The sequence below is a fragment of the Octopus sinensis genome, linkage group LG2, assembly GCF_006345805.1.
Source record: "Octopus sinensis linkage group LG2, ASM634580v1, whole genome shotgun sequence".
In the NCBI taxonomy this organism is placed as follows: domain Eukaryota; kingdom Metazoa; phylum Mollusca; class Cephalopoda; order Octopoda; family Octopodidae; genus Octopus; species Octopus sinensis.
The window spans coordinates 42,272,932-42,295,690 of NC_042998.1; the positions used below are offsets into that span (position 1 = coordinate 42,272,932).

The window sequence follows — 22,759 nt, forward strand, 5'->3', positions numbered from 1 at the left end:
CACACATAAATATATATATGTATATATATATATATATATACGGCAGGCTTCTTTCAGTTTCCGTCTACCAAATCCACTCACAAGGCTTTGGTCGGTCCAAGGCTATAACAGAAGACACTCACCCAAGGTGCCACACAGTGGGACTGAACCCTGAACCATGTGGTCAGGAAGCAAGCTTCTTACCACGCAGCCATGCAATAATGACAATAATAGGGGTGGTGGTGTTGGTTGTGGAAACAAAACCAAGATGTAAAGTGGCATGGTAGAGGCTGTGTGTGGCGGGATCATTATGGTTTGTGTGATACTATATTTGGAAACACTAACTGGTTATTTTGGTTTTTCTTTCTGTTCAAAGGTCACTCAACTACATTTGAAGATTGTAATGTGGATGTGCCATCTTGTGATTCACTTATGTCCAGATCGTGAGAGTTCTTCAAAAGAAACCCTGGAAGTCCTTTACTCCACTTATCCTTCACCTACTGAAGTCGTGCAAGAAGGGGCTTTGATTTTTCCTGTTGTAGAAACTCTAACTGAAAAGATTGCACGGTAACTTCTTGCCTCATATGAGTTAATTGTTACTTGAAAAAACATTTACTCCTACATAAGTGCTTAAGTAGATTTTTCACTGCATACACACTAACATACATTGATATATATATATATATGTGTGTGTGTAATATATTATATATATATGTGTGTGTGTTATATATATATATATATATATATATATATATATATATATATATATACACACACACACAATATATTATTACACACACACATATATATTATATATATATATATATATTCTATTATATTAGAGGGAAAATCAAAACCAGGGCAGAACGAGTATCTCAAGTCATTTAGAATAATTTAATTAGGGTAAGGTGAATTTGAAGTCTTACAGCTGTTTCTGGGATAACCCAAGTGTTTGGTTAGCATGTCTGTGCACTGGGTATTCCATCATCAGAGACAAGGTATGAGTATTTTAGGCAGGAAAATTTACAGTTTACAAGGAGTAAAAGTTGCGGTTTATAAGGAATAAAATAGAAGAATAAAGTAGTAAAATAAAAGAATAAAGAGTAAAAGTGGTTAGAAGAATATAGGCAGGAGAATAATATTCACAACTCATTTTGTTTTTTTTTTAGTTGTCACAACTCATCTTTTCCAGAGGATATACTTACTGGGAACAGGTGTAAACCATGATCATCAAGGTGGTTCTCTCAAAGTGAGGCCCTTCCATTGCACACTGATTGGGTTGACCTTTGTGATTGCCCCAAATGTGGACAACTATAAAAAAAAGAAAATGAGTTGTGAACATTATTCTCCTGCTGATATTCTTCTAACTACTTTTGCTCTTTATTCTTCTATTTTACTAATTTATTCTTCTACTTTATTCCTTGCAAACTGAATTTTATTCCTTGTAAACTGTAAATTTTCCCTGTCTAAAATATTCATACCCAGTTCGCAGACATGCTAACCAAACACTTGGGTTATCCCAGAAACAGCTGTAAGACTTCAAATTCACCTTACCCTAATTGAATTATTCTAAATGACTTGAGATACTCATTCTGCCTTAATTTTGATTTTTTCCTCTAACATAATATATACATGCTATAACAGAACCCTAACACAGATCCCTAGATCCAGCTTTACCTGTGATCTTGGAACCGAATGGTCGACCAACTACAGCACTTACCCTGCATTTAGATTACAAGTGAACTAAACCCCTCATATTTTTACACACACACACACATATGCGTGTGTGTCTGTATATATATCTATCTATATATATATGTACATATATATACATATACATATATATATATGTATGTGTATATATATATGTGTGTGTGTATGTATATATATATATATATATACGTACATATACATACATATACATACAATAATCGTACATATACGTACATATACGTACATATACATACATACATATACCTACATAGACAGATATGTATTAACTTATATATATATATATATATATATATATATATATATATACACACACAAACAAGTGAATGTCGTTGATAGATAGTCCTGGTTAAGTTTCCAAAAGGAAATATATGATGCTGGATGAAACAGTCAATCAGTATTTCTACCTTGTCTTTATTGTGACATTTTGTTTTTATTGTGAGCAGCCTGTCTATGAGGGTGGGCTGAAAATTTCATGAGCTGAATATGAAGGAGTGATGGTAGAGCTGTGAAGTCTTGCATACATTAATTTACTTTCTTGTTAATAACTGCATCGTTTCTTTTCAGGTAAAGTTACATCTGATTGCTCAAAAACTTCAAAAGTATATAGTAGTGACTTCTCTTGAAAATGGACAACATTTGGCATCATGGTGTTATCGAATATCTTCACAAAAATGGTTTAACCCCCAAGGACATTCATGCTGATATAGTTACTACATTAGGGGATGATGCTCCAGTTTTAGCAACAGTGCTAAAGTGGACAGCTAAATTTAGGAATGGAAGGGAGAGTCTTGAAGATGACCCAAAATCTAGACAGTCTACAACTGCCACAGCCGAGGAAAACATTGTGTTCATCACATAGTGATGGATGACAAGTAATTGACTATAAATCAAATAGCCAATGCTATTAGCATAACCCATGAGAGAGTTGAAAATATTTTACACAATGAACTTGGCATGACAAAGGTTTCTGCTTTGTGGGTGTCACATCTTCTGACACCTGATCAAAAGTGCACTAGGCTGATCACATCACAGGAAAATCTGACATTGTTTGAGGCAGATCCAGCTGGTTTTCTTGAACATTTCCTGAGCCAGAGACAAAGAAACAATCCATGCAGTGCAAACACCCCTCTCACCTGCTCCAAAGAAGGCCAAGGTCATTTCATCTGCTGGGAAGGTGACGGCCTCAGCCTTTTGGGATGCAAAAGGCATTGTGTTTATTGATTATGTTCAAAAAGGCCACACTATCAAAGGAAAGGTATTATGCCAACTTGCTGAGGTAGTTATAGAAGGCCATCAGGATCAAATGCCCTAGAAAACTGACAAAAGGGATCTTATTTCATGAAGACAATGCCCCAGCACACAACTCCTTGGTTTAAATGGCTTCTGTTTGTGATTGTGGCTTTGAATTAGTTGATCATCCTCCCTGTCCTCCTGATTTGGTCCCATCTAACTATCATCTGTTCTCCAACATGAAAAACCACTTGGCTGGGAGGCAGTATCTAAGTGATGATGATGACTGTTTGTGAGAAACAGGATGGAAGCTTCTTCACCAATGGGATCAAAGCACTGCAACACTGATAGAAGAGTGTGGACTGCAAAGGGTAGTATATCGAAAATAAATGTCATTTGGTCACTTTCTATGGTCAGTCTATGAACATTTCAGCAACTCATGTATTGATGGTTTAAAACTTATTGGATTCACTGCACATTTAGATCAATGATCAGCCATAGCTGAATGCATTTTTCTGTAACTTCAACATATATTGCTAAGTCATTTTTCATTTCAGAGAGAGTAAAGAGTTTGCCACATTGATAAAACAGATTGACAACTAGAATTTCCCTAGTTAATTCATGTTTCAAGGGATATATATCTTTTGTTGTTAAGGGTCATCAAACAATTTGGACCTGTATGTGAATTGGATTGACCTGTATGTGAATTGGATTGACCTGTATGTGTATGTATCAATGATGCTTTTCCTACCTCTGTTGGTTTGGATGTTTTGATTTACATCTAGAAAAGCATCCTAAAATGCTATCTCTCCCACACACTCCATACAAACATAAAATAGACATACACACAGAAATAGCTGCAGCATTAATAACCTCATTAACTCCAAGTGCTCAGCTTGACAAAGTATATCTGGAACAATGGATCTATAGGTTACATCAGATCATTTGGGCAGCTACTTGCATGCCATTGATGAACAGGATTAGAGATGACTTGATGCTAAACAAAACAGCATCAAACTGAAGTAGCTGCTAGTCTTACCCAATTTTTTAGTGTCCTCATTTCCAGTTTTTGATTTTTCCCAAAGCTCAAATGTATCTCACTGTACATTACTACTGTCAAGTTTGCAATTGTTCTCCTATGTAGATCATTATACTTGTAGCCTACGTTAAAGAGGAATGCATTTCCCAGGTTAACAACCTCTTCCTTACTGACAGCTTTCAGTTTTGGCACAAGATCATATTTTGAACTTTTTTTTTTTACAACAGACTTCACCACTTATGATTCTGCCCATCTTCAGTTCTAATAGCTTCAATTTTAATAGCTCAATTCTAATTGATTTGAATTCTGATAGTTCAGTATTACTTGCAAATCTCACTCTTTTCCTTATATTTCCACTTTGAAAAATCGTTCCTAAGTGTTTCCTTTTCACCTTGACTCTGTCCTACATAACAAGCATTGTTTGGAATTACTTCACTGTATTTGTATCATGATATATTATTAATTTGGATTTGCTTTAATTCATCTGTATCATCTGTATTAGTACATTTCCTTTAACTTTGTATCAGTTAACAATGGTGTTACTTCATTAATCATGAAGGACATTTTCCTCACACAATTCAATTAGTTATATGAGTAATTAGTGGAATATAAAGCAGTGCAGTACTACCAGTCTAATATTTAAAATCTTATGTGTTGTTTTTCATGTAAAAGGTTTCTCTGGATTATTTAGCTTATAAGCAACTCTAATTTCACATGCTAAAATTATATAGCCTTAAGGTTCCCATCATTCCTTCTTCAGAAAATTTATGGAGTCAATGCTTTGTTGAAGAGCTCAGAATAAAACTAAAATATATCTGGAGTTCTTTACCATTTTTATTTGAAAAATGGAATAATAATATTACAGTCAATTCTAGTTAACTTTTTTAAGGGAGCCTTAAAAAAGGTTAACTAGAAATAAATAATCACCACATATGTATTTCTAGTTTATTTAAGATTCCCTGCATAAAATATATCAATACTAGTTTATTACTCTTTACTCTTTTACTCTTTCACTTGTTTCAGTCATTTGACTGTGGCCATGCTGGAGCACCACCTTTAGTCGAGCAAATTGACCCCAGGACTTATTCTTTGTAAGCCTAGTACTTATTGTATTGGTCTCTTTTGCCGAACCGCTAAGTTACGAGGACATAAACACACCAGCATCGGTTGTCAAGCGATGTTGGAGGGACAAACACAGATACACAAACATATATATATATATATATATATATATATATATACGTATATACGACGGGCTTCTTTCAGTTTCCATCTACCAAATCCACTCACAAGGCTTTGGTCGGCCCAAGGCTATTGTAGAAGACACTTGCCCAAGGTGCCACGAAGTGGGACTGAACCCAAAACCATGTGGTTCGTAAGCAAGCTACCTACCACACAGCCACTCCTCTTATTACCTGACCATTTTAGTTTGTTTCAGTGGTGGCAGGTCTCTTTCTCAAATTTTTTTCTTATTTAGCATTACTTAAGTGTGATATTCCCAAGAGGAAGGAGCGGTTTATATCCAGCTAGACCAGCAAGAATGATACAATCATGTTACCCCTAACATCATTTAGCCTCATAACTCTCCTGATTTGAGCTTCCTGAATATCTGCATCAATATTACTGTTGTGTGTGTGTGTGTGTGTGTGCATTTAGGGATTGGGAGTGAAACAGCAGCTCCATAGTACCACAAGGACTGTAATTGGCTTGTGTTGTAACATGGGTAAGGTCCACTTTATTGATCCTGGCATGCAGTTGCTTTTATGGTTGTACCAGAGCCATCACTGAGACAGAAGTAAGTTCTATTGCATGGCTTTTCTTTGGTGTATTTGGTCAAAAATGGAGTCAGTTTTCTTAAAAGTATGCTTTACTTCTGCTTGGTGTTTTGTTTTGCTTTGTATTTTGTTTTGTTCTCAAACATCCAGATACTCAGCATATATTACATACATACACTCTCTCTCTCTTTCTCATACACACATGCACACACGCACGCACACACACATACACACACACACACGTATACACACGTATACACAGATGAACTGTTTTGAATTTTAATAACTACTTTGCTGAGCTACCAAAATTTTAACAGTTAGTTTTACTAGCCTACCAAAATTTTAATCATCAGTTCCATATAATAAATTTCCTATATCAGTTACAAAATATCACTTCATTATGAGGGTCTAAATATATGTTATTAAATGGACAAAAATTTTGAATCCAAAGAATCTGGTGATTATCTATATTGGTAAAAATCAATCAAATAAATCTCAGAAGACTAAAATTTTTTAATAATTTCACCACTCTGGCCCTTCATCTGAGAGTGAGTAAAAGAGGACTGCCCCCTACAAAAAAAAAAAAAACTAACAGAATTTGAAGGATAACCTAAAAAGAAAGATGGCATGAGAGGGTGAAAAACCAAGAAGGCAAGTGGAATGAAGGAAGGTTAGAAAGTTGGACAAGATAGTATTTATGCATCCCTCAAACAACCATTAAAAAACTTATAGTTAAGGTTACAGATTAAAGTATGTAGGTACAAGATAGAGAAACAGGAAGGTAGGTGAGTGCAATATGTCAAAACCCCACCACCACAAATAGAAGTACCATTGTGATGACTGATTATATAAGGAAAGAGAATGTAGGAGATGGTATAAGGGTAGAAGCAAAGTAGATGAGGGTGAAGGGGAAGCATATATGCAAACATACAATTTACATACACAAGCAATATGGGAATACTCATGTATATTTTCTAACTCTTGTCATTGCAAATTAACAGCACAATTCTTCTGAAATCAATTATTAAAATAAATTAATTATTAAGTAAAGAATCCTATACTGCAAATAAGTAATTAACTTCCTTCAAAACATTATAAGGACAAATGAACTGTGAGTGATGATAGACTAGAATTATTTGTTTATATGTCATGTGTGACATATAACTTTTCCCTGTAAACCATTTTTCAATATCCAGTAAAAAGTTATCAACAATTCTCATTTAAAAAGAAGTATTAGTTACAAATTTTGGCTCTAGGCCAGCAGTTCTGGGGAAGGAGTAATTCAATTATATGGACTTCCCTCATCCACTGCCATCAGTTGCACTGGTACTTATTTTATCGACCTTGAAACGATGAAAGATAAAGTCAACCATGTCAGAATTTGAACTTAGAATGTAATGACAGACGACATACCACTAAGCATTTTGTACTGCTTGCTAACAATTCTGCCAGCTCACTGCCTTACTTTTATAGAAAAGAAAGGTACAGGCATGGATGTGTGGTAAGAAGCTTGCTTTCCAACTGTATGGTCCCGGGTTCAGTCCCACTGAGTGACAGCTTAGACAAGTGCCTTATACTATAGACTTAGGCTGATCAAAAACGTATGAGTAGATTTGGTAGAAAGAAAATGAAAGAAGCCCATGTTGTGTGTGTGTGTGTATAAGAAAAAGTGATAATTAAATTAATAATTATTTATTAATTATAGAATAGGATATATCTCTGACAGATGAGATTCAGCTTTAAAATATTTTTGATTATACTGATAAATTTCTAAAACCTTGGATCAAAAGTGCTGTAAGAGATGTCCTATATTATAACTGATAAATAATTATTAATTTAATTATCTCTCTATTTTATTATTTTCTTATAAAGATATATAAACCCTGGATTATCCAGTTACCTTACAGTTGAACACTTCTTGTAATATGAATAAACCAGTATTTCATTGGATTTTATTATCCCTTAATGAGGTTTGTAACCTTTATTTGAACTTATATATATATATATATATATATATATATATATATATATATATATATATATATATATATATATATATATATCATCATCATCATCATCATCATTTAGCGTCCGTTCTCCATGCTAGCATGGGTTGGACGGTTCAACTGGGATCTGTGAAGCTGGAAGGCTTCATCAGGCCCAGTCAGATCTGGCAGTGTTTCTACGGCTGGATGCCTTCCTAACGCCAACCACTCCTTGAGTGTAGTGGATGCTTTTTACATGCCACTCGCACAGGTGCCAGACAGAGCTGGCAAACGGCCACGAACGGATGGTGTTTTTACGTGTCACCGGCACGGGGCCAGGCGAGGCTGCTGGCAACGGACACGAACGGAATGGTGCTTTTACGTGCCACCAACACGGGGCCAGACAGAGCTGGCAAACGGCCATGAAACGGATGGTGCTTTTACGTGTCACCGGCATGGGGGCCAGGCGAGGCTGGCAACGGACACGAACGGATGGTGCTTTTACGTGCCTATATATAATATATATATATATATTATATATACATATGTATATATAGTAGATATATATATAGATAGATGGATATATACAGGGTGTGCCAAAAGTCCCCTGACAGTTATTCAAAACCATCTAATTCCAAGATTTATTTATGTTTAACAACTGAATGAATTTAATAAAAGAATCTAAATATGAAACATAATAATAATGATGATGATGATGATGATGATGATGGTGGTGGTGGTGGTTGTGGTGGTGGTGGTGGTGGTGGCGGTGATGGTGATGATGGTGATGATGATGATGATGAAAATTAATTAATCAATTACTAATTAATAATTTTACCAAGAAGTTCGGTATGTTAAAAGAACCATTATCAGTAACCTTATACAAAAAATTCTATAATTATAAGCATAATTATAGTTAGGGTTCAGCAAAATCTTATGGTAGTGGAATAGTATTTAACTGCTATTTCTAAATTTCGGTCTGTGGTGAAGCAATTTTTGCTGAACTCTAATTATAATTATGCTTATAATTATAGAATTTTTTTATATATATACACATACATACATACACACACACACACACACACACACACACACACACACACACACACACACACACACACACACACACACACACACACACACACATATATATATACGTTTATTTGTGGTGTCCTGTACTCATATATGCATCTATATATACATATAGATGTAGGTATGTACATATATATATGTATGTATGCATATGTTTTATTTATTAAATTGTTATTATATATATATATATATATATATATATATATAGAGAGAGAGAAAGAGTGGTTGTATACTGTCAACTTAACGTGACAGTCCCATATGGGAATTACACCACTGCTGTTTAGCCCTAGGAAGCATCGAACGCTTCCTGTCAGCTTTGACATATATACATATATATATACATATACATATATATGCATGTATATGTATGCATGTAAGCATGTATGCATGTATGTGTGTGTGTATATATATATATACATACACACACATATACATATGTACATACTATCACAAGCACACATATACATACATTTGATGATGAGGATGATATACATATGCACCCTCTCATGAGTATGCTTGTGTATGTGTGTGTGTGTGTGTGGTTGCAGAAATTATCTGACAGCCATGACTGGGTTCTCTTGCTTGTGTGGCATGGTGCAGAGTCCTGTTGCCAGACACAGGATCTTCCAGTAGCCACCCTCTCGACGGAGGATAGCACTAGCCCCTCTAGGCACTTGATGTAGGCCTCTGTGAGTCTGAGGCCGTGTGGGAAGATAAATAGAGACATAACATCGCCATCACTAGTGATCACTCCAAACGCCATGATTTTGACTGGATGTTTGATTTTTATCACTCTCGGTACATGTCCTCAGATTGCACTGTCCCCAGATTGATACCCCAAACACTCTGAGATATTTGTGTTGGAGCTTCTGTTGCAAATACCAAGCAGCACAGCATGTCATTTCCAAATTTCTGGCAGAGTGAATTGTGTCATGGTGCTGTTTGCCCAACTGGCCCTACTATACTGTTTAGTCAAGAAAAATCAAAAATAAACAATGTGAATATGTGAAATTAAAAATATAAAATGGTGACAATTTACCCATCACACCCTGTACACACACACACACACACACACACACACACACACAGACACACACACACACACATTCAAACATATCTGCTTATTCATATTTTTATGCTTCTAAAAACTGCTGGATAATGTGTATGCATGTTATATATGTATATGTTATATGTGTGTATTATACCATTATGTGCATGTGAGTAGATTAGTATTGGTGGGTGAATGGAATGGGGGAACATTTGAGAGCATGTGTGTTCTACATCTCTTTTGCTTATTTGTTTGTGTAATTTACACCCAATATGAAAAGGAAATTAATTCATAAAACTCCTTATAAAAACTAATTTAATTAAAACCATTGGGAATTGTAGAGCAGTAAATCAGTCTAAAATATTAGAAAGAATGGTAGAACTAATGCGTTTGTTTTCACTTTGAATGGTTGATTAATATGGCATTTTATTAGTTGACTAGTTTTTCCTGTTTTCTTATTTCTTTTTCTTTTCTTTTATTTTACATGTGATATGCTTACAAGGAATAAATATATCTGAAATGTGGGCATAGGCATGGGTGTGTAGTTGAGAAGTTCACTTTGTAACCATGCAGCCCAGGTTCAATTTCACTATATGGCCCCATAGCTTTTTGTCATAGCTCTGGGTTAATCATTCTTTCTGGGTCAAATTTAGTGGAGAGAAATGTCTCAGATGCTTGTTGCATTTGCATGTATATGTGTGTGTATGTGTACGTATACACTGGTGAAAATAAATTTAAGACCGATGATAAAAGTTCTATTTCTTACAAAATATTTTGCTACTAACACCATACAAATTACTTTCATCTTTCACACCTTAATCAGAATTCATTTCTCTTTCGAATGATGCAGACAATGACTATTTTTATACAACTTGAAGAATTCTAATGCTAAATTAGTGTAAACATTACAAATTTACCGGCAAAATTATTTTAGGACTGTATCATTATAATTTTATTTAAAGCTTAAGATTGTAGCAAAAATGAGTAACAAAAATGAAATACATATTGGTACTTTGTGCCGTAGCCTTTATTCTTAATAACAGCTGAACAATGCCTTGGCATTGAATTCATTAAGTGATTACAAAATTCTATGGGAATGTTTTGCCATATTTCATTGATATAATTGAATAATTGTTTTAGATTAGATGGTTTTTTAGCTGGACTTTTCTGGAAACATAATTCCACAAGTTCTCGATTGGATTCAGGTCTGGGCTCTGGGGTGGCCATTGGATTATGTTAATATTATGGTGATCAAAAAATTCCATAACCTTTTTGGCTTTGTGCACAGGACTATTGTCCTGCTGATAAATAGCCCCCGGAGGCATTTGGTGAGTCAAATATGGCACAACATTATCCTTTAGTAGCTTCATATAACCTACACTATTTAGCTTTCCATCAACTTTAACTAGAGGGCCAACACCAAAGCTACTAAATGCCACCTACACCATCACACTCCTATCCCCCGTGTGTGCTGTCTTTTTCATGTATTTTGGATGGAATTCCTCGGTTGGGTGACGTCTGATGTATGTTTTACCATCTGATCCAAATATACAGAAGCATGACTCGTCACTCCAAAGAACCCTGCACCAATCTTCAGCAGTCCATTAAGCATGGCTTTTTGTGAAATTAAGGTGTTTGAGTTGATTTCTTTTGAATATTATTGGCTTTTTCCAAGCGATTCGTCCATGTAGTCCAAATTCTCTCAAATGGTTGCAGACGGTTCGTGGTGTAAAAATAACACCATTCTCGTTGGACAATTGTTTACAAATGTCAACGGCTGTCAACATTCGGTTGCCTTCCAAAAGTCAGTGGATTCGATGGTCCAACTGTGCCATCGTTTTTCTTGGGGCGCCAGGTCCTTTGCCAATGTTTATATTGACCTGTCTCCAAGTATAACTTCCATGCTTGCATGCAAGCCATTTTACTGCATTTTAGTTGCTTGCTGATATTTGAAAAGGAAACTTTTTGCGAATGGAGTAATATGACTGTTGCTCTTGTGACTGGACTAAGGCTACATTGTTTTCCCATTATTAATCAATTGTATAATAACGTTAAATTATAACACTATATAGTGCAGTTAGGCTAGTTGTGTGACCACCCATTTTGGCAAAACAAATTTGCATACATATTACATGGTCTTAAACTAATTTTGCCAGTAAATTTGAAACATTTCTATTAATTTAGCATTAGAATTCTTCAAGTTATATAAAAAATAGTTATTGTTTGCATCATTCAAAAGAGAAATAAATTCTGCATAAGGTGTAAAAGATAAAAATAATTTGTATAGTGTTAGTAACAAAATATTTTGTAAGAAATAGAACTTTTATCATCGGTCTTAAATCTATTTTCGCCAGTGTATGTGTGTGTGTGTGTCTGTGTGTGTATATATATATATATATATATATATATGCATTTATATATATATATATATATATATATAAACATATACACGCAATATACACCCATGCCAGTCACTTAAATTATGTAAAAATGAAAATAACACTGACATCCTATTTTCACAATCTTCCATTGCAGTGTTCATGTTTGAAAGACTACAGAAAATATTACCTTGCTTGAAAAGAAGGGGTTGGCAACTGGAAGGGCATCTGGTTGTAGATAATATGCTTCATTTTGTCTGTGAAGGTGCATGGTGCTGTGGTTAGAACATTGGGCTCACAATCATGAAATAGCGAGTTCGATTGCTGGACTGAGTTGTGTGTTGCCCTCTTGAGCAAGACATTTTATTTCACATTGCTTCAGTTCACTCAACTGTAGAAATGACTTGTGACATGACTGGTGCCAAGCTGTAACAGTCTTTCCCTTTCCCTTGGATAAGATTGGTGGAGTGGAGAGGGGAAGCTGCTGGTCTTCCATAAACAACCTTGCTTGGACTTGTACCTCAGAAGGTAACTTTCTAAGTGCAATCCCATGGTCATTTATGACTGACAGGGGGCTCTTTACCCTTTGCCTTAACTATGCAAGTATGGAAAAGTTGACATTGGGCCTTTTGCCTAGAGTAGAAAAGAATATATATGTGTGTGTGTGTGTGTGTGTGTGTGTGTGTGTGTGTGTGTGTGTGTATTTATGTGTGTAGTTTTGTGTCTGCATTTGTCCTCTCCCCCATCGCTTGGCAACCAATGTTAGTGTGTTTACATCCCCATAACTTAGCAGTTCAGCAAAAAGAGACTGATTGAATAAGTACTAAGCTTATAAAGAATAAGTCCTGGGGTTGATTTCTTTGACTAAAAATCCCTTTAAGGCAGTAGCTCCAGCATGGCTGCAGTCAAATGACTGAACAAGTAAAAGTTTAGAAGACTAAAAGAATCGAGATCTTGTGCACCTGAAATCTGATCTTCTATTTGAGATGACCAAACTTTACACACTTTACTTCCAAGCGCTGCCATGAATAATGGATGTGAGGGAGAATGTCATAACTTAGAGATAGAATTCAATGTCAATCAGTATATTTGAGCTCTGTCACCATAGCAACAGTCCTATACATTTTGATCAGATCTTATATCATCATCATCATCATCATCATCATTTAGCGTCCGTTTTCCATGCTAGCATGGGTTGGACGGTTCAACTGGGGTCTGGGGAGCCCGAAGGCTGCACCAGGCCAGTCAGATCTGGCAGTGTTTCTACAGCTGGATGCCCTTCCTAACGCCAACCACTCCGAGAGTGTAGTGGGTGATTTTATGTGCCACCGACACAGGTGCCAGACGAGGCTGGCGAACGGCCACGCTCGGATGGTGTTTTTATGTGCCACCGACACAGGTGCCAGACGAGGCTGGCAGATGGCCACGCTCGGATGGTGTTTTTATGTGCCACCGACACAGGTGCCAGATGAGGCTGGCGGACGGCCACGATCGGATGGTGTTTGTTACGTCCCCAAAGCACGGAGGCCAGTCTATGCGGTACTGGCTACGGCCACGTTCACGTTCGGATGATTTTCTTGTGTGCCACCGGCACTGGTACCACAAAGATACAAATTCCATTGATGTTCATCTATTTTGATTTGTTTTGATTTGATTTTCACTTGCCTCAACAGGTCTTCACAAGTGTCACAAGAAGGAAGGTATGCACAGGTGGACTGACTACGTCCCAGGTAGGGGCCACGGGTTATGGCCTGACTAGTCTTGCCGGGTCTTCGGATGGTGTTTTTATGTGCCACCGACACAGGTGCCAGATGAGGCTGGCGAACGGCCACGATCGGATGGTGTTTGTTACGTGCCCACAGCACAGAGGCCAGTCGATGCGGTACTGGCTACGGCCACGTTCGGATGGTTTTCTTGTGTGCCACCGGCACTGGTACCACAAAGATACAAATTCCATTGATGTTCATCTATTTTGATTTGATTTGATTTGATTTTCACTTGCCTCAACAGGTCTTCACAGGTCTTCACAAGTGTCACAAGAAGGAAGGAAGGTATGCACAGGTGGACTGACTACGTCCCAAGTAGGGGCCACGGGTTATGGCCTGACTAGTCTTGCCGGGTCTTCGGTTGGTGTTTTTATGTGCCACCGACACAGGTGCCAGATGAGACTGGCGAACGGCCACGATCGGATGGTGTTTGTTATGTGCCCACATCACAGAGGCCAGTCGATGTGGTACTGGCTACGGCCATGTTCGGATGGTTTTCTTGTGTGCCACCGGTACTGGTACCACAATATATATATATGGCAAAATGGCTATCAGATTTCTGAGATTGGTTGGCTTTTATCTTAATATCTTTCCATTATATATAATTTTCAAGAAACCTTTGCTTGAAATATTTCTTTCTGTATATGGTGCACAGATGTTCTGGAATTTTTTTTTTCTTTTGCAAATCCCTGAAGGATGTTAAGCCTGTAACATCATGAAACAAATATGATGTCAAAAACATCTACAGGACTGGACAAATAGAGTAGGCACTTATGAAGATTTCATATTTAAAAATGTCAAGATGGCCATTTACAGAGCCATTTAATTTTCTCCAACTCTATTTGTTTTTACTCAAGCTTTATAGAGGTGAAGCTTCAAAATAAAATATTGTATATCCAAAGGTATCTTCTTGGCTAAAAGTTGAAGAATACAAAGTTGTATTTCTGATAGTGAATGTGTGTTCTAAACCATTCTTTTAGTAAAGTAGGTTCTGTTCATTTTCCAAGTAAACATGTTCTTGGTGGATGGCAAGATGTCAATTGGAAATTTTAAAATGCATCAGCATGCTTCATTACAGTTAATACCTTCACTACTAATTGGAACTCTTCATCTTTTATCTTTCCTTCTACTTGTTTCAGTTATTTTAATTGTGGCCATGCTGGAGCACCACCTTGAAGGTTTTAGTCAAACAAATCAACCCCAGGACTTGTTTTTTTAAAGCTTGATACTTACTCCATCAGTCTCTTTTGCTGAATTGGGGATGTAAACACACCAACACTGGTTGTCAAGCAGTAGTGGGGGACATACACTGACACAAAGACACACACACATTGATATATACATATATATATATGATGAGCTTGTTTCAGTTCCTATCTACCAAATCCACTCACAAGGCTTTGGTCGGCCCAAGGTTATAGTTGAAGACACTTACCCAAAGTGTAACACAGTGGAACTGAACCTGGGACCATGTGGTTGAGAAGCAAACGTCTAACCACACAGGTTGTTTGCTGATATACTCGAACAAAATATTTGGTTGTGTTGACTGAGTGACAGAACTTAATATTAATCTGTGCATCAAGACATTTGATAACTGTAAGCAGAAATGCATGTCAATGTCAACGTTCTTATAATTTATTTTTATCACGGATATAAATAGAAGAGCAACGTCACACATAAGACACTCTATTCAGGCTTCCACACATGCACGCACACATGCAAGCAGGCACACATGTACACACACACACGCACAAAGAGAAAGAGCAAGCGCAAGGGAATTGAATAGCAACATCAACTACACTTCAGTGCTGATGTTGGTGTGTTTACATCCCCCAGTTCAGTAAAAGAGACTGATAGAATAAGCATCAAACTTTAAAATATAAGCCCTGGGGTTGATTTGTTCAACTAAAACCCTTGAAGGTGGTGCCCCAGCATGACCACAAAAAGAAAAAAATGATTGAAACAAGTAAAAGAAAATATTTTCTTTTCTGTTAAAATATATATCCACATCTTTGAATTTATTTTATCAGCTTCTTAAGATTCCTTCTGAAGCGTTTTATTATTTCGCCTCCAAGGTACTGTTAGATCTAACATGTTCTGAAAATTCAGCTGATATAATTGTCTATTTGATTGAAGGGTATTTTCATGGTTATTCTGAAGAGAACATTGCAAAAGACGATCTCTTTTGTTTGCAATTCATAGACCTTTGTTTACTTTTCCTCAGTAGACTAGTGTCTAGTCATGGAATGTTTGACAACACCAGCACTAAGACATAGTTGATGTTGCTGTTCAATTCCCTTGTGCCAGCTTTTTATAGGACTTACGTGTGACATTGCTTTTCTATTTCTTGCTATCTGCTCCTTGTGAGCCTGGAAGCATCAACATTAAAAAAGGACTGAACTGATGTACCTATATTGTGGTTTTCTATTTCTGTTTTCTAACTTGAGAGCTTTGGGAGAGATTCTTCCTATGTTTTTTCAAGTATCAACTTAATTATTTGTTTTGCTAACTTTTGAGCTAACTGGGTTGAGTAAAAAGTAAGCAATGTTTCAAACCATGAAGAATTTGTACCAGATTTTTGAATTTTTTTAAATATTCTTTTGCAATTGTCTGATAATACAGACATAGACTTGCCCAAATGCATCAATAAATTAACATTGATATTTTTTTCACTGTTGTTACAGTTATCTGAAATGGAACTGTCAAAGTATGATATTTGAGCAATTTTGCTATTCAACTTCAAAAAAGGATGTACAGCAGCTGAAATTGCTTGCAATATCAACAAAACATTTGGTGAGGAAATGACCAGTGAGTGATCAGTTCAAAAGTGGTTTAAACAATTTTACAGTGGAGACCTGAGCCTTGAAGATCATGAGTATATTGGACATCCATCTGTCATCGAAGAAGTCAATTAAAAACTGTCATTGAGAAAGATCCACACAAAACCACACAAGAACTGGCAAAAGAACCAGTACAGGTCCTAGTGGGTGGAGTGTTTCCTCATCAATTGTCTAGTGTGGAGGATTTTCTGCTCATTTTGACAAGCAGTAAGCTGGTAGATTTTGGTTTCAAATCTCAGGCAGAGTCAAGCCAGACCCCAACATATCTAACTATATTGCTACTGTATCAATGTCTCCCACTTTTATTTTTAGCTCCTTGCTTTATAAACTTTACTTTTACTCAACTTTTATGTTATCATAAAACCATTGATCCCTACTCAAAAACATCTCACTTACTTTTCTTGTTTTTCTTCGTTTTCCCCCGAATACATTAGAGATATAACTGACATACGTGAAATATCAAAGGACTTTCCAAGAGATGCTCCCCATTCTTTGAAGTAAGTTACTTTTTATATTATCCCAAATTTGTTTGTAAATTATTCTTTACATAACTCTGTATAGTTTTGTTATATTACAAAAGTAAAACGTAAACAGGTGTTTTTGATAGTTGTATGTGTGTGTGTGTATATATATATATATACACACACATACATACATACATATGCATACATACATACACACACACACGTGTATATGTATATATATTATATAACCTATGCCAGCATGGAAAAAAGTACGTTATATGATGATGTGCTTATAATTGTATATATTTTATATATACACACACACCACACACACACACACACACACACACACACACACACACATATATATATATATATATATATATATCACGTGACCATGTGATCATGTGACCCACCAGGCTATCAGATGTTGCTACGCATCGCTGGTCACAATGTGCTTCGCATTGTTTTAGCCTTCAAATGACACCACCCCACTGGCTAAGCGAGCAGGCCAACAGAAGAAAGTTGCAGTGAATCAGTACAGCAGGGATCGCCCCCCCCCCTGCCGGTGCCTCGTGCAGCTTTAGGTGTTTTCACTCAATAAACACTCACAATGCCCGGTTTGGGAATTGAAACCATTATCCCACGACTGTGAGTCCATTGCCCTAACCACTGGGCCATTGCACCTCTCTATATATATATATTGTTTTGTTTCTCATTTTGGTTCCTTTGATCATATAATCAATAATAGTGAAAGTTTCCAGTCATGCTGCTTCAACATCACTCTTCCCATTTTTTAAAGATCTTTTGTTATTACTCCAAACACTGCCAACTACTAGTTGTTGCTCAAATATCTCTTGTCCTCCACTCGGGGCACTTGTCTCAATCCATCTCTTCTGAGCCCATATACGGTTGCTCTGTGTCATTTAATGAAAAGTTTATGTCCAGTGGTCTGTACTGATAACTTTCTAAGTATTTAGAGCTGGTTTACAGAAAATGGATTACATTAGAAACAGTTAAATGTTAGCTGAATGTTATGTGAGTTTATTAAAGATGAGAACAAAAGGCCTTTAAAGGTAAGTTTAAAAAATAATCACCTTTTTAAGATAAGGAAATATGATTACAGATATACATGGAAAGCTTTAGACATTCAGTTAAAAATGATGTAGTGAATAGTTTATTCTGTGTATGGAATGGATAAGTGGAATGGATAGCAAAACAAAAAACTGAATTTAATAATTAAAATTTGTTTCTCAGTTGTGAGAAAATAAGGTAAAACTTTAGGGAATACAGCCAAAATCACTAAATGTGACTAAGGTGTTAGAAACACTTACATTGCTAGAAATAAGAGCTAAAATACTTTAATGTTGTAGTCAAAGCACATAATTGTATACATATATACTGATTGGAACTGTAATCGTCCAAAAACACCTTTCAAGAAATCCTTATACTCCTTATAGTCAGTTTTGGCAATTTCTGTTTCCTTATCAGTAAGGACTGGCTCAACTCTGGCAGTTACCAGACTTAATTCTCTATCAGTATATATGTTTTCATCATAGAAATCTATGGGTGATTTAGCAAATCACTAATGTGTTTTTGGATGATTACACTCCCTGTTAGTATATATATATGTGTACAGTTATGTACTTTGATGGCAGCATTGGAGCATTTTAGCTCTTATTTCTTGCAATGTCGATGTTTTTAAAGCCTTAGTCACATTTAGTGACAATTATATATACAAGGGGTACCCAAAGGAAACTGGAATTTTGCAAGTACTGGGGTCATTTTGTTTGACCCGACCCTTGTTGTAGTATGGCAACAGTCTAATGACTGAAATAAGTAAAAGATAATGATAAAGGATACAATTTGTGACAAAAATGCTTGGTTGAAACATGGAAATTAACTTTCCAGATAATTTTGGTAAATATTTTACTAATGTCTTGTTTTTAGTAATAATTTTGTTTATGGCTAAAAAGTTTTAGATTGTGAAGGCTTTTCTTAATGCATACTCTCTCTTTTACTCTTTTACTTGTTTCAGTCATTTGACTGCGGCCATGCTGGAGCACCGCCTTTAGTCAAGCAACTCGACCCCGGGACTTATTCTTTTGTAAGCCCAGTACTTATTCTATCAGTCTCTTTTGCTGAACTGCTAATTAATGCTAGGGGGACAAACACAGACACATAAACATATATATATACATATATACAACGGGCTTCTTTCAGTTTCCGTCTACCAAATCCACTCACAAGGCTTTGGTCGGCCCGAGGCTATAGTAGAAGACACTTGCCCAAGGTTCCACGTGGTGGGACTGAACCCAGAACCATGTGGTTGGTAAACAAGCTACTTACCACACAGCCACTCCTGCGCCTATGTTTACTTTTAATTATAATTTACCCCAGAAATCTTTGGCCAAAAGAAGTATGTAAACTATTGTTCACATTAGGATCAATGCTAAGTATTAATCTTGAAAATTATAGACTATATGGGAATTTGACAAGGCAACTTTCCATGGATGAAACTGATGATGGTTTTGAAACAGAGCAGATGAAGGTAAGAGGAAGAAATTTCCTGAGTAAAACATTAAATATTTGTTACTAGAAGGACGATCCAAGATAAAATAAGATTAGTGGGCATGGCTGACTGGAATTTGAACCTGTTTTGGCCATGGTTTTTTTGGCAGCATTACCTTTTGGCACTGAAGGCAAACATATATGCATGCAGAAAAATACACATGCATATAGATACATACATACATACATACATACATACATACATACATACATGGATGGATGGATGGATGGATGGATGGATGGATGGACGGACGGACGGACGGACGAATGGATGGACGAACAGACGGACGGACGGACGGACGGACGGACGGACGAATGGACGGACGGACGGATGGATGGATACCATGTAGTGGTATTCAATTGAGCCTCAGATTAAGTATGAAGTCTCCCATCCCTTGTGGGGAAATAAAACTCAGGGTGCAAAAATCTAGAATGATGCAGCAAAGCACTGGACTTGATATTCTTACAGCTCCTACAATCAATTGCCTTAAGTTGATACTTTTTTATAGACCCTGAAGGGAAAAAGGTACAGTTGACTTGAGTGTGATTTGAACTTGGAAAGTTGGAACAAATGTGCAAGGCATTCTATTTGATGCTCTTATAATTCTGCAAATTTGCCACCTAATAACTGTCAATTCCTTGTCTTTACGACAAGCTTTTACACTTTCCTATATCTATAAGTTATTTTACATAAACATGTGGATATTGCTTATGTTTCTCATTTTCACAAGATATTTAAAACTGTATTTTCAGAAATTATTCTGATGTTGAATTTTATCTGAAGAAAATATGATCTTTGATTTTCTTAAATATAATATCTCAAAAAGAGTTTCTCTAAATGCTGTTAGTGATATAGTATAGGTTATGGTTAAATAGATAGTATAGTATGGAATATAGTGAAATATTAGAGCTTCTTTTATTGATATTTTTATGTTATATATGATCTATTTTTTAGCTGGACTGTGACAAATGGATATACTCAGCTAAATTATTACTTTCTGACATTCTCAAAGAGCCACTAACTGTTACATTTCCTAACATTGAAAAACAGAATAAAGTAGAAAAGTCATTTGCTGAAGATACTAAGAAACCTTCACCTTCAATATCAGAATTCTTAGAGAAATTATATTTGCTCAGAAAAGATGACGGGAAAACGCAGGTAATTATTTGATTAAAGTGTTTTAATTATTTTAGCCATGCAGTTATAGAAGCCATAGTTAAGTTTCATTGCTTGATCAAAATTTTGTGACTTTAACATCTAGAAATAGCTGTAGATAGAGCCCTAAGTATAGCATTTATTCCATGGTTTAGAATTGTTTCAACAATGTAGTAGGAAAGGTAGCAGATGAAATAGGCATGTGGATGATGTCAAAGTAAAACAATAGGAAAACAGTGGATTGTAGTTTAAATAATATATTTAAATGACACTTGCATTTACTTGTTGTATATATCAAATATTTCACTACATCACATTACTAACTTACTTTGAGCTGGTGAAGAATAAATTAACAGGGAAAATACTGTGTCGATATGATAGGGTAGAATCGGACATGTTTCGTGTCTGTGTGTGCGTTGGTCAGTCAGTGGTGTCTGTTTATGTTCTGCATCTGCTACTGTGTTGGGTCTTTCTTGCTGAATATCTGTCTCTGTGTTGCCTGCTTAGCTGGCAAATTTACTTGCTGGCTGTCTCGCTTTTGGCTATCTCTCTTTCCCTGCTGTCCCTTGATGGATTGCTGCATTTATAATGGCCATGACAGCCAGAAGGACAGACATACCACAGGAGAAATTCCTACCTATGTAGGTCGGCGCCTGTCCACTTAAACTCTAAATGACATGGCTGCAGCCATAGGCCGCAGGGAAAAACCATCCATCACTTTTTGACATCATCATCATCATCATCATCATCATCACCATCATCATTATCATCACCATTGTTTAACGTCCGTTTTCCATGCTAGCATGGGTTGGACGGTTTAACTAGGGTCTGGGAAGCCAGGAGGCTGCACCAGGCTCCAGTCTGATTTGGCAGTGTTTCTACAGCTAGATGCCCTTCCTAATGCCAGCCATTTATGTGCTTTTTATGTGCCAGGGGAGGCTGGCAACGGCCATGATCAGTTGGTGCCTTTTACATGCCAATGGCACGGAAGCCAGTCAAGGTGGCGCTGGCATCGGCCACATTCGGATGGTGCTTTTTACGTACCACCAGCACAGGTATCACAACTACAATTTCCATTTGATTTTTATTTTGATGTTGATGTACTTGACTCAACAAAGAAATTTCTTTCACACCTGTATGGCCAGTGGTGGATCAGATGAGGGAGAATCCTTAGATTCGGTTTCGAATCTCAGCTTGGAAAAAGGAAGTGTTAGTTTTTACAACAACATACAGATGACAGATAAAACATCATGTATATAGACATGGCTGAGAACAATGAAGGTAAATGAAATATCATTGTCTCCATTCTTGGACTTACTCCACATGCACTCTCATTCCCACAGCTACTGATATATTTGTGTTTTTATACACAACACATTCATAAGAGATACTATCTCCAAAGAAATATAGTTAATTTGGCGTCTTCTAATGTATTTACAGTAAGTATGATACACAGATGGCTATTTTAGTCCCAAAATGGGCAGAAATACTGGATAATTTTCACCTGCTCCTGATATATTTGTGTTATTTAACACAGTGCACAAATAATAAATACTATGTCTGGATGAATACAGTAGGAAATTGGGCTTTGTGTAATATATTTGTATTAAGTATGATACACAAATATCTATGCACACACACACACGTATGTATATGACAATGACAGTGATAATAATAATAATATAATAATAATAATAATAAT

At 36.3% G+C, this 22,759-nt stretch overlaps 1 protein-coding gene and 1 pseudogene across 1 annotated transcript in view; both read left to right on the forward strand.

Moving 5' to 3' along the window:
* Positions 1-22,759, forward strand: part of LOC115224541 (axonemal dynein light chain domain-containing protein 1-like) — a 138,465-nt gene that overhangs the window by 90,147 nt on the left and 25,559 nt on the right. Inside the window, exons 20-23 of the mRNA XM_029795454.2 lie at positions 356-546; positions 17,301-17,363; positions 19,809-19,881; positions 20,857-21,060. Of these exons, the coding sequence (XP_029651314.2) occupies positions 356-546; positions 17,301-17,363; positions 19,809-19,881; positions 20,857-21,060 (531 nt within the window). The remainder of the gene's footprint in view (positions 1-355; positions 547-17,300; positions 17,364-19,808; positions 19,882-20,856; positions 21,061-22,759) is intronic.
* On the forward strand, positions 1,177-1,302 carry LOC115208790 (annotated as a pseudogene).